The sequence below is a fragment of the Aythya marila genome (assembly GCF_965140915.1).
Source record: "Aythya marila genome assembly, chromosome: 5".
In the NCBI taxonomy this organism is placed as follows: domain Eukaryota; kingdom Metazoa; phylum Chordata; class Aves; order Anseriformes; family Anatidae; genus Aythya; species Aythya marila.
Genome location: NC_139046.1, coordinates 52,092,872 through 52,106,076, shown reverse-complemented (window position 1 = coordinate 52,106,076; position 13,205 = coordinate 52,092,872). Strand labels below are relative to the sequence as shown.

Below are 13,205 nucleotides of genomic sequence, written 5' to 3'. Positions count from 1 at the left end.
GGAGCACCCCAGCACTTCATTCTCTGCAAACTTCACTCTGCTTTTTTGAACGTTGAGGACTTGCGTCACATTTAGTTGTTTTCTAAAGCAAAAGTTTACGCTAGAACACAGCTAGGAAAATTGTCACCTCCCTCTGAGGGGCAGTATTTTCATAGGCCACACTAATCTCACCCACAGACTGCAGAAGAACTTCTGAAGACCTCAAAGGGTAATGGCACATACTTCCTGCTTTTTGACAGGGCTTTTGCTACTTTAAACAAACAAGGTGTCAGTGATTTGCATGTAAAGCAGAAGGGGACAGAGAGGAAGGAAGGAGAACCCACTACAATGCACAAGGCTTAGCCAGAGTATCTTTTTTTTTTTTTTTTTTTTTTTTAGCAAAGTCTTTATTACAGAAATATTCACCCTCTAGACTTTTACATCTGTACATGCATTTCTTCCAGTCGGAAGATGTTGCTAAAAACAGACAAAAAAAAAAAAAAACCCACAAAAAAAAGGAAACCCAGCATGGGCTTCTTTTTACTTGCTGCTCAGCGTTGGCATCTGTAACTTAACAGGAATCTTACGAATAAGAACATGTTAGAGAATAGACTTTATGCTATGGAAGCTAGCAAGCTTTACTGCTACGAAAGGTGCCTTCTGCTATAGCCAAAGGTCAGCTGGAAGGGTCTGTGCAAGAGAGGGCAGGGGTCTCAGAATAGCAAAGCCTTATCAGACTTCCAAAAAAAATAAATCAGTTGCCCAGTCATATCTACTCTCCCCAATCACCACTGAGTCCAGACAAAAGGACACTGCAGGGACCCACTGCTGGGGCTCTGTCCCCCTGCACAGGCCTTTCTTGCCAGAAGGGGAGTTGAGTGGGTAGGGAAGCCATGCCTTTGAACTGCTGCTAGGGCTATTCCTACCAACCCCAGCCCTGACAAGAGCAGGGCTGACTGTCCTGGGACCATTTCTGTAAGGCAAAGGCTCTCTTCACCATGTACCTCGCATCACATCTCAGGCAAGGACCATCCACTTCTCTCCCTCACAGCTTCTTGCTGCCAAGGTATTTACTGCATGCATATGCAACTGCAGGAGATCTGTTGTGCCCAAGCCACCTCAGGGACTGAGGATTCCTGCCCAGCTCCCTTATTTAAGAAGTTGGGGCAGTTTTTCCATGCACATTTCTTAATTTTCTCGTGCTCTACACCACTCCTTGCTGCTGGCCGCTGGCAGAAAGGAGTGAACAGCCCAGCCATGAAGTACACAAACCACCCAGCCTGCATGAATGTGAAACCAGCTCTCTCTCTGCTGCAGTGTTTACGCTCAAGGCCAGCCACTAGCAGTCATGGCTCCAGACTACAGTGGAGTCAGAAGACTGGACAACTGAAAATAAAAGCAGTTTATCCTTGCATCCAAACTACAGAACCTAAACTGGGCACTGGTAGCAGTGATATCTCCAATATACAATGCCTGCAATCCAGTCAGATCCCTCCATACTCATTATTAAAAAACAGTTAACATTTCATAACAGGGAAGAATCCAGTTAACCATAACCTCTACAAAAATTGGCAACCCAAGAATGCAACTAGCAGAGCCAGCCTGGGGCTGAGTCTACACCATGCAGCACTCTCCAAAGTGCCTCCAGGCTGACAGGAGCCAGAAAAGCAGTGCTAGAAGTGGAGGAAGAAAGAGAGAGGCAGATGGGAGAGACTGTAAGCATCAGACCCAGAACCCAGGAGACCCATTCCAAAAGCAGCTGAGCACCACCACTGCAATCTGCCAGGCCACACTAGGAACAAGTTGGCTTGCCTCTCTACCAGTGGCTCGTCACACTCAAAGGGAAGAGCTCCACCGAAGGCAAGGCTTGGCGGGCTCCAGACGCAGGAGAAGTGATTATGAGGGTAGTGCTCAATAGCTGAGATGAGAGTCTAGGTTGGAAGATGCACAGTAGAAGCAGAATCAGGTTAATCACAAGGAACAAGGCCTATAAAGCACAACTAGTTACCACCACTGCATCAGTGAAGCAGGTAAAGATACCAAAGTACTGGAATCTCAACAGCAATCCTGACTCATGGGACAAAAGGGAAGTATTTCTTCTGGGGGAGAAGGGAAAGACTGGGAGAATAGGAAGGAGGAATAGTTACAGTATGTTAGGCCAAGTGGATTGTAGAATTGAGATATGAATATGATATTTAACATGGAGCAGGCAGCAAAAGCGTTGTCCCCTCAGGTTAATCAAGTGTCTCATGTGATGTGAGACAGTTAAGTTCTGCTTCATGAAGTAGAAATAATCCACAGGCAGGATGCAGGTAGCCCAAGGGCCCTATTGCCAGAAGATCAGGCTGTATTGCAACTCTAATAGTTCTTAGCAGAGTGGTATCAGAAATAGGATGTCACAGGAATAATGGTCAATGGTTGGACAGTCTGGGTGCGAGGCAGGAATGTTCTGTTTGTTCCTTTCTCTGTGGTGCCGTAGCTCTGGAGTCAGCAAACTCAAGACTTGGGCACTTTGGTGTAGTCTTCACTGTGTATGTTCTTGCAGAGTGAAATGGACAGTATCATCCCCAGCAGCTGGAACGAGTAATAAGGAATGGTCAGTCAGTCAGCAACCAAAGACAACAAGGTGGGAAGAAAGGGCAGTACAGGGGAGCAGAATACAAGGGTTTCCTTTTATTCAGGTGAACAGAGTTGACCCAGCATACAAGGAAAATGCAATAGTCAGGATGACAAAAATATTCTACTGCAAAAATACATGCCTTCATCTGGAATCTATGTTATGGGCTTTTTATGGCAAAAGGTGGGATTTCACCAGTGGGATGGTGCTTGTCAATTCACTGCATGCCTAGCCAGGAAGAATGAGAGAAGTGCCAAACAAAGCAGCAGGAACCACAAGTAGCCAGGGCTTAATCCAGTCAAGGCAAGGAACAGTTCAAAGCTCCAGGTAGACAACATTAAGAGCTAGAACTGCACTGCCATCAAGTGAGGTGCCTATTATTAAAAACAGCAGTTTTGTCTGCATTAAACCAGGTGTCTACTACTAAAAAAAATACAATAGCTTTGCCTTTGAAAGAACATGCATAGGAGTACAGGGTATGATCACATATCAGGGAGTGACTTACCTCTATAACAGCAACACCCGTGCAGACCCCAAGAATGATACCAAGATTGTCCTTCAACCACTTCTGTACCCCATCCATGCAACCCTATGGAGAAAGTATGGTCACAGGGGAAAGAAGCAGGAATCCAAGTATTTCAGGAGTAAAGATCTGTAACACATCTCTTCTCGTGCATGCAGAGATCATCCCAGTTACGTGCTATACCAAATCTCCCAGTAGAAATTTGTCACCCTGTTCACTAGATTGAAAAACATTCTCCAAAATAATTTCCAGAGGAGTAAGGACAAGGCGACTTCAGCAAAAGCTTCACGTGCACCAGACATTCACTCACCTGCTGATGAACAGGCCAGTCATCAGATGATGCAGTGCTGTTCTGTGGGCCATCTAGTTTACAGAAACCTGTTTCAGGTTTCACGTCGACACTGCAGGAGCAGGGATACAGAAGCATGCTTTCGTTTTTAATAATCTTATTATCTTCCCAGTCCTTTGCTCCATTCCAGCCACAGCAGGAGATCTAATAAGCAAAGAGAGCACTGTGGTCATACAATTCACACTGGTAACACCCTGCATGCGAAAACAAACAGGAAACAGGAGCAGGCAAACACAGAGCAAGAACTTTTCAGCATCTGGTTGCAAGGTACCATTCAGGTTAGCTTTGTCCACCCTGACACACCAGCAGCCGGCCACCACACGGTGGCGTGGACATGCTGCCGGGCCCCAGTGAGCTACAGCTAGCTTGCACACGCCTGGCTGCAGTTTGGGACTGGCTGGAAGTCGAGATGAGGAAAGTTTTCCACCCGAAGAGACGTTTACATTCCTATACCCTCACGTGATAAAACTGCAGTGCTGTAGGGGAAAGCACATCAGGAAGTCCAGCGAAGACTGTGATCTTATCTGTAACCACGTAGCACCACGCAAGCAAGGGGATCCAGAGCAGAGGCTATCAAACTTGAGGTGGAAGTTAAGGAAAAAACCCTCTGCTCAGAAGGGAAATGTAATGTTTCAGTCTCACGTAACGTACAGAAGAGTGGAGGTACTAACAGCTGAACACCCACACCAGGATTAGCAACTGGTTTCCAAACAAGTGTTGAAAATCCAGCCTCCAGAAGGAACTACCTCTGCCTCACAGAGATTTGGACTTTAACGCCTGTCACTGGTTGACAGAACAACTCCCCCCAGCCCCTTTCAAATGCAAACTCTGGTGTATGAGGGGAACTGGATTCCTAACACTCCACTCCTCCACAACACTTTTTCTCTTCTGCTCCTACATAAAAAATGTAGGATCCTTTCTCTGTAGTAAGCTCAGCCTTCTCTTGATTCCTCTACATGAAGCTGCAAGTACAGTGATAAAACATGAACAAACCTTCCTCCAAGGAGGAAGAGTACTGCAGGTCAGTGTTTTGCAGTAAGGAGTGGAAGGAAAAATGCTATTATTTGTACTCATTACACATCAGTCCCATGCTGGTCATGTATTTAAACACAGCAGCCAGCCAGCTCTCAAACTTGTGGTTTGGCAGTAAGCAGCTATCATGACTCCAGTGTGGCTCAACACTGACCTAGTTGCTCAAGCACTGACCCTGATGCTAAAGCAGGAATCATGGGCAGTTGGATAGCTCCCAAAAACGCTGACACTTGCAAAGAAGCTGTCAGAGTAAGCAGGCAACCCACACCAAGTAGTAAGGCAGCCAGTGCTGTTGACTTGCCTAGCAATAAGCTAGGGATTTTACTTGCTACAAAAATAGCATGCGCTGTGACTTTCACGCAGACTAAGGCATTCTGGAGACACTACAGATGAAAAGCAGAAGTGTTGGTGTACTGTTTGATAAAACAGACACATTGGGCTTTGCAGCCAATACTAGCTAGTCCTAACAACCAGCATGCAGGAGTGGTTCAAGGTCTTACCTAGCACTAGCAAGTGAGACAGTTTTCTGGTCTGCAGACACCAGCTATCACAGGCAGCTTCATAGATCAGACAAATCAGTGTGCCATAGTGCTATCCAGCAGTCAAGAATGCTAGAAATGTAGCTTTTAAAGACATTTAATGGGTGTAGAGCAGAGAGTTAAGTAGTACAGGAGATAGTTGCTGTCCACCACCAAGAAACATGGATAGACTACGGGCTATGGGGGAGCCTTTGGAGGTTGTTAACATTGAGGAATAGATGTGAGCACCAGTAACCTAAACATATGTAACTGGAAAGGTATGACATATGACAAAGGACTGAGAATCACTGTCAGGCCACTTACAATACCTGCTTCCCTGTCCTCAGCCTAGTTTTAAAGGCCATTTGCTGCACTGGCAAAATAGCACGTTACCGTTCCTTGCTGCAGCTTGTCTCACCTGTTTCTGCACATAGTCCCATGCGTCCTGTAAGTTTGCATCACCATTTTCAGGATCATAGTCTACAATCAGGTTTCCGACTATTTTGGACAACTCATCTCTCAGCTGGTAAAGGAAAAAAAAAAAGGCAGGAGAGTTAGATTAGTCAATTCCTTGTACTCTTTTTTTGGGGGGAGACAGGGGAGTTGTGTACATGACATTCCTCCTGATCAGCTGTGTTAGTCCTACTGTGAGTCTGCCCCTCCCATAGCAAGGAGCATGGGCTCATCACAGTCATGGGTGTTGAAACACTTTGCTTTGCTCTAGGATCCAGTGAATGAGGCTAGAGCAAAGACATAAACTGCAGATGGAGATTATAAGCACTATAAAAGAAGTGGAACGAGCAGTAGCTTCTGCTTAGCCCTTTTCCAAAGGATCTGAAGGAGACAGTAATAGGTGCTCAGGCTACCACACTTCCACAATACTGCCATTTTTAAGTTGCAGCAAAAAGACAGATATTTATTTCCCAATAATTTTATTGCTGTTTGTAATTGGCACATAAACAATAAGGAGAAAAGCAGCCAGACAGTGGAAAATCCCCCAGACTGACCTTGAAATATCTTGCTCTGCAGCCTTGTCTACGCTTTTGAGAACAGGTGACAAATATGACCAACAAGATGAAATACAAAATGGGTTTACCAAGATAAAAATCCCACTATGGTGACCAGATGGTATTTCTTGCTGAGAATTTTTTTCCAGGCAGAAGTAAACACAACAAATCCGCCCCAGCTTTCAATGATGTATGGCCTTGCTGCTGCGTAAGAGGGAAGTTGTTCTGGAGAAAGTGAGTTAATTCAAAGTCCCATTTCCTCCGCCAATCAGTTACTTCAGGTTTACTGAGCAGATGAGAGCCTGCTACTCTTGTTCCTCAGAAGTTGAAGCTTGGAATAAACTCCTTCCTGTTCTGACTAACACATTACGTTTGTTATAGTGTTAAGAAGCACTTCTGATGCACAAAGTTCAGGCATCAGACTCAGCAATCGTACAACCCCTTAAAACCGGAATAGAAAGGGAAGTAAATTTTTCTCACAGGAAAGCAAGGCCATGAAGTCATTGGCAAATAAACGTTACAGTGTATGGAAGACAACTGAAAAACTCCCACAAAAAGCTTGGGATTCACGGTGACCACAAAAAAAGGTGAAAAAAAAACCCAACCCACAGGCTTCAGTGATACAGAGTCAGAGAACAGAAACAGGTGGTCTAGTATGCATCAGGAAAATCCTTCCATAAGAGAGAGAGGAAAATAGTAGGACAAGTATACAAAGCACAAACTGCGTTTCTTCCTAAATGTTATATGCAGCTTGAGTCACTAATATTTTAAAAAGCCAGCTGCTACCAAGTAACAGGTACAAATAAGGGGATATATGTACACAGTCTCAGTCCTGAAGGAAAGCTAAGACAGCAGCTTTGCTAAGTCCTCCTGCAGGCACAGAGAAGGGCTACGAACCCAATGAGCAACAGGGAAACAGAGCAGGGTACGGTTATCCTGGTAGGAGAGAGGCTGAACAACTGCTGCCTGCCACGGGTGAGACAGAGGGGAAGGATCAGTGCAAGGTGAAGGACAGCGCTGCCTTGTGGACTCACGGGCAACATATTTCTGACCTTGTGCTGCAAACGAGCCTGATGTAGGATCTCAGACACTGCAGTTTGTCTCCCGTACAGCCGAGGCCCTTTGCTGCCTCTCGGGGAAGCTCTGAGTCACTCAGCTGCTGTGTGTGTGCATCTGGGTTTTCTGACACACAGCTGGTAGAAACTTCCCTTTTTCACAAGGTGTTGATCTACCTCTCCCCAGACTCCTTCAGCTGCTTGCTTCTGTCTTGAGACAGCAAGTACTACATCTCCCTAAATTGCCCGCTAACAGTCTAATCACAAAGCCACTCCTTCACCCCCATCCCTTATCCAGAGAGATTTATAGCACCCCTCAGTTTGATGGGGGGTGCAAGCTACCACCCAGCAGGCTCCTCAACCTTCTTCTTCCCACCTCACTCTGGAGCTCTTCTCAGCCACCCTGCACACAGGGGACAGCTAACACAGCTGCCGCTATTAAGGACAGACCCAGATCACAAGCGACTGGAGAGAAGCATCATTAGATGTCTTGAGGGATGGGACACAGTTAGATCAGCCCAAGCACTGGGATGCTTCCACCCCTGCGTGTTACCTTGTTGTCTGTAGTGCTTCAGTATACTTCAGGCCAGTGTAAAAGGTTTTTCTCTTTCCTCCTGCTGCTAAGCACTGCAGATGACTACGGCAAACCCCAGCCAGCAACAGAAAGCAGTGCCTGTTGTTAGAGGGAAGCTTCAGGCCGTGGCTCGTTCACTTGCTACGCCAGCAGTTCTTCCTGGGAGACTTGGGCACAGCTCACGGGGATCAGCTATGTCAGGCCAGGCAGATGGGAGCTGTGTGACCTTCTTTCTCATGTCTGACTCTTCCTCTTTTAATTACTTAGCTTCCCCTTTTCCTTCCCTTCAAATCAAGGCAGCCTGACCTGGTTCCTACTAATGAGATTGGCCTCGGCTGCTGCCGTAAGCCTCGGCAGCTACGGAGCTCTGCGTTCCTACCCTCACATCTGCCCTGCACGTCGGGAGGGAGGCAAGGAGAGGTGGGGATACCATCACACAGCCCACTGGCCCGTTTGCTGTTAGGCCAGATGGAGCCAAGGGTTGCTCCTGCCAGGATCCCAAGCAGAGCCTCTGTTCTCCATCCCAGGGCCATGCCACAAGCAGACACGGGGCCCGAGTTTGACATCCCCAAGTGCAGCTGTGTAGGAACCTGCATCTCTGCTCTTCCTATATTCTTACACAATCATAGGCAAGAAGCCTTACAAACAGCTCTGGCTTCAAAAGCTGAGGCATTGAAATGAAAGACAGACAGGGATTCTTAGGTGTTTTGGAAAGTAATTGGAGAAAGGGGGGGGTTATTACTCAAACAACGGCACAGGTCTGGAGAGCACAGACAAAGGCAGCTTGTTGGCCGGTTTAGCTGGCACAGCAGCCCAAGGGGGAAGCAGGCACCTGCAGCTGAACGCCCTTCTGCACTCAGCACAGGGAAACAAAACACAGCAGGCTAGAAAGGCATGCTGAGCCTCGGCAGGCTTTCAGCACCTCTCCTGTCTTCACCCATTAAGGGCACAGCGCTGCACTGAGCATGACTGCTCCAAAAAGTTGCTACCTGTGGCTGGAGCCAGAAGGAATAACCCCACCACCACACTGCAGGGGAGTCCGAAGCCTGGCCACGAAAGCCAGGGAAATCCAGAAAGCAGCAGGGCTGTCGGGCTCCATTTCCCATGGGCTGACTGGAGAGGGAGAAAAACTGAGTGCCAGAGGCAAGAGCATGGGTCTTTGCTTGCAGCCTTCATCACAAAATGAATCATGCATGCTTCTTCCACTGTCAGAAGAAGAGAGCATCCATCATCTACCCCATCCCTCTGAGACTCAAGCAAGATCCTTCCCCCAGCACATTTATTAACATCTAGCCTGAAAGCAAAAACAGGCTCAAAAAGCAGGAGGGGGCCCTCACCCCCAAGTCCCTGCAGGTCCTGAAGCTAATGCACACTCTGCAGCCCCCAGCAAGGCTGTTTGCTCCAAACAATAGCTAGCAAGTAGGGCAATTCCCAAAAGGCCACCACTGCTCTCTTTTGCTCAAAGCATTCAGAGCCACACTGCAGAGAAACGCATGAACTAGGCCAGAGGGATCTTGCCCAGGCTCTCACAGGTCCAGAGGGGTGTGATCCTCAGGGAATGCCACACCACTGGTAAAACTTGTGACATTACTACCATGTTGACCCTGAAAAAAACCCACCCCACCACAAAGTTTCAGTAGCTAAGGGATGTAGGGAAACGGGTATTCCTTCAGCATCCTCCCAGCGCTGGGCAATTCCAGTCTGATGGGGCATTCCCACAGCCATGCCCCAAAGGGAGGCCCAACAGCAGCCTTCCTGTCAGAGACTCAGCCTTTTCCACTTACACTAACTCTATTCCAGCATATTTTCATATGTCAGGGGCAGGGAAGGATTTGCATGCTGAAAGTGAACTGATGTTGCAACAAAAACATCGATCCTGTTGTAAGGCCAGGGAGATAGGCAAGCAAGTGAATCTGTGCAAGTAGCTATTAATCAGAAGAGAGCAGGTAGGGAGGAATAAGCAGTCATCTCCTCTCCTCCAGTAGGAGAAATAAAGCCTTCAGCAACAAGGAGAGGAGCATCATCACCTCGCTGCAGTCTGGATCCAGGATTCTTTCCTCCACTCTTACTATTCCTTGTTTTCTAACTAACCAACTTCCTGAAGTCAGAATGAAGAAATAAACACAAAGAACACAATGGGCACCAAGGGATTAGATCCTGAGCAGTTTTCACTGTGCTCTGTGCGGCCCTGGGATGACGTATAACAAGTGAAGCAGAGCAACACGCGTAGCATCACTGAAGCGTGGCCACAAACCAACGTGAGAGGTTTCGGCCGAGACCTTCCTGAAACAGTTTTTCTTTGTGTTTCAGGCAGGTGCTTCAGAGGATCCCTGAAACACAAGGGCTGTAGAAGAGCTTTTCCATAAATTGTGTTCGCTTTCCATAAGCTGTGTTCTGCTGGATCCGGACAAGCGATGGTCTCAGCCACGCTGGTCTAAGGGCTGGGCACAACAACCCTCAGTGCTTTCATTCTCTCCCTGGTCTGAGTGAGGCACAAACAAAGAGTTACAGCTGAAAAAATGGAATTTCCTAAAGTAACAGCTGGAGGAGAAATACTGAGGAAGGTACAGAACCTCGTAGTCTGGGAAGTCACATTTCCCCAGTGGCAGGGGAATGCCCGTCCCCACGCCTCCTCCCCTACATTAGTCAGAGCTGTTGCAAGTCAGCAGCTTGTTCGAAGCTGAACTTTCCACAGCAGATACACAGCATTTTGGTTTCTCCTCCAGCTCTAAGCAGCCCAAAAAGCAAGCTATATTTGCACCCCGCTCAGCGAGGAACCCAGCCAACAGCCCCTCACAGCATCCGCAGCCGCTTGCACAAAGTTCACATCAGCTACACCGGGGCAGCACCTTCCACTTCCCAGCCCCATCTGTAACTTCCCCTACTACCCACTGCCCGTGAACACCAGCAGAGAGGTTGGCTTGGGAGAAGAAAGCTTAGCATCACTGGGGTATGGATACACAGCCATGTGGCGAAGGACAGGGTCACCCAGAACTGGTACCAGAAACCTGCACACCAGGACAGAAGCCAGCAGGGACACCACAGTTTTAGCATGCTTGCTCTTGGGGAATGTCCTGATTTCAGCTGGGACAGAGTTAGCACCATACCAGCTACTAGAAAGAAAGTTGTGCTTTGGATTGAGGATGAGAACACTGCTGCTAACAAACTGCTGTGTCTGAGCAGAGCAGTGCTCACACAGGGCCAAGGACTACTCAGCTTCTCATGCTGCCCTGCCAGCAAGGAGACTGGGGGTGCACCAGGAGCTGGGAGGGGACAAAAGCAGGACAGCTGGCCCACACTGACCAAAAGCATGTCCCACACCACGTGGCATTGTGCTGAACAATGAAACTGGGGGCCCATCAAGGCAGTAGTGATGACAATGTGGTAATTACTGCTACTAGATACCCAAACAGCAGCTTGCAACAGGATCAAGAGATGTAGACAAAAGCCTTTCAGATTTTTTATTTTTATTTATTAAAACCGGTCCCACTACTCAAAAATAAAGCCTGCATACCAAACAACCCTTCCTAATTCTTGAGAAAGCAGTGCTCCTGGGCCTAGCAGATGCAGGAAAAGCAAAGTGGAGAGCACAGCGGCTAAGGTGGGCTAGAAGAAAGGAGAATCCAGTTATGCCTGCTAACAGTACATTTGAGTTTGGATGAGGGAATTTCCGGGTGTCTCTTGTTCCCCTCAGACCAAGACCAAGGAAAGCACACACGGTAAGAAACACTCACCACTTCTTTCTGGAAGTAGATAACCAGCCCAGCAGCCACCTGAGTTATGAGGATCACCATGAGGCAAGTGAAGTACTGGAAACAAAAAGAGAAGAGAGGACCATTATCAATCAGCCTTTAGGAAGCCTGCACGTAACAACACAACTTTTTCTGCATACGAGATCTCACTGAAAGTTACAACAACTAGCCAACATTTTTCAATGCCTTCAGGCAAGCTCTGCTATCAGAAACGCTCTCCCCTGTGAAAGGCTTAAGAACAAGTACAAAGAGAAGCTACAACTTACCAGGCCTGTGCACTTCAGCACTTCTCCCATCAGGCCAACAACAGCAAGACTTCAGGAGGCAGAGGGCTTATGAGCACAATCTGCATGTGTCATTCCAGCTGGGACTCCCTTTCCCACCCCCAGCTCCATTACAAGTCCACTGTGACCTCTCCTGTTTGAGATCCGTCCCCCCCGGGCCTCAACAACCACTGAACACTGAGACGTTCCCAACACCAGGACACACAGCGTGGCCATACCAAGCTTCACATGCGTATGTGCTCTGAATAAGCAGGAGTCAATTAGCAGGCTGAGGGTTATGAAGCTAGTTTTCACCTCATCCCTCACAGAGGGAAAATTTCGCATAGATGAAGCATTTGGGGAAAGGTTGTGACACACAGGGCATTCCTGGTTAAGCCTCCCTCAACTCCTGCACTTTCCATGGAAGCAGAACTGCTGCTGCAGAGGGTTGGCTGTCAAGAATTTAACTTACACAGATAAAGAATTGGCTCTGAGCTGACCTGGCAGAAGTACTGTCCCCAGGGAGACCTGAGCCCCAGACTACCATCCAACAATATGCCGGAAAGATTTCAAAGGGTGATCTAAAAAGGAGTATCTAAGAGACATGAATTCTCTCACCAGAGCCAAGAGACATCGGATTTCATTGACGGCTCCAAGACAGCCCAGGAAGCCCATCAGCATGGTGAGAGCCCCAACACCGATGAGGACGTATGCGCCATTCTTCAGGGAGGGAGATGAAGTCTCTGTAAAGGTCAGGACAGGGAAAAAAAATTAACCACTGACAAATGTAACGTCTGCCATCATCTAGAGAATTGCCTCTATATCCACATAATAGTCTGTTGTCTTCTACAAAGATGCTGCATGGAGGCTTGTTGGACATTCAAACAGAAGGCAGCTTCTGTGTGTCTTTTGTTGAGGGAAGGCTTTCAAAGACAACCTATAAATCTCCATTATCTTATATCCTGGAAGACTCAAGGTAACTTCAAACAAGTGCACTCATTGCATAACCTCTGTATGACTCCTGCAAATAGATGTTAATTCCAGGATCTAAACAAGGATCACACCCAAATTCTCTACTTTTACACATCCTTTAGCTGTCTCCTGCTATTGTCTGGAATGACTGTGCTCTCTCACACAAAATATTACCTAGACATAGCTGATAAAATGTTATTTCATGTATGTAGAGAGGAGAGGACTGACAGTACCAGCGTTTGGTACTGCAAGAAACAACAGAAAAAAGCTTCTACATCTGGGTTGGTCAGAGAACTTTTTCTTGCAAAATAGGATTGGAGGAAGCAAGTAGAAAGTCAAAGAGATACTATCTGGAAATATTAACCAGAAACCTCATTTATCATCATTCTTAAACCTGTGAGTTGCACAGTGCAGGGGAATGGCCAGTGATTACTACAAATAATGTTCCTAGAGCATTTAGTTTCCTGGAAAGAAGTCCTAAGAGACAAGCTTCCTCTGAGCTTCTCCAGAAATAGGTTAAAACAAGACAGCAATGTAATCTAGACTAACACTGTCATCCCATCC

The 13,205-nt window shown here is 47.2% G+C and overlaps 1 protein-coding gene across 3 annotated transcripts in view; it reads right to left on the bottom strand.

The window, feature by feature from the left end:
• Nucleotides 1–381: 381 nt before the first annotated feature.
• The window catches only part of CD82 (CD82 molecule), a 32,087-nt gene continuing 19,263 nt past the window's right edge, over nucleotides 382–13,205 (bottom strand). For all 3 annotated transcript variants that reach the window (XM_082760741.1, XM_082760740.1, XM_082760742.1), the window contains exons 4-9: nucleotides 12,288–12,412; nucleotides 11,389–11,463; nucleotides 5,437–5,541; nucleotides 3,430–3,612; nucleotides 3,102–3,185; nucleotides 382–2,553 (exon numbers count right to left, since the gene is read on the bottom strand). In XM_082760741.1, coding sequence (XP_082616867.1) covers nucleotides 2,476–2,553; nucleotides 3,102–3,185; nucleotides 3,430–3,612; nucleotides 5,437–5,541; nucleotides 11,389–11,463; nucleotides 12,288–12,412 — 650 coding nt within the window. In that variant the 3' untranslated portion in view covers nucleotides 382–2,475. The remainder of the gene's footprint in view (nucleotides 2,554–3,101; nucleotides 3,186–3,429; nucleotides 3,613–5,436; nucleotides 5,542–11,388; nucleotides 11,464–12,287; nucleotides 12,413–13,205) is intronic.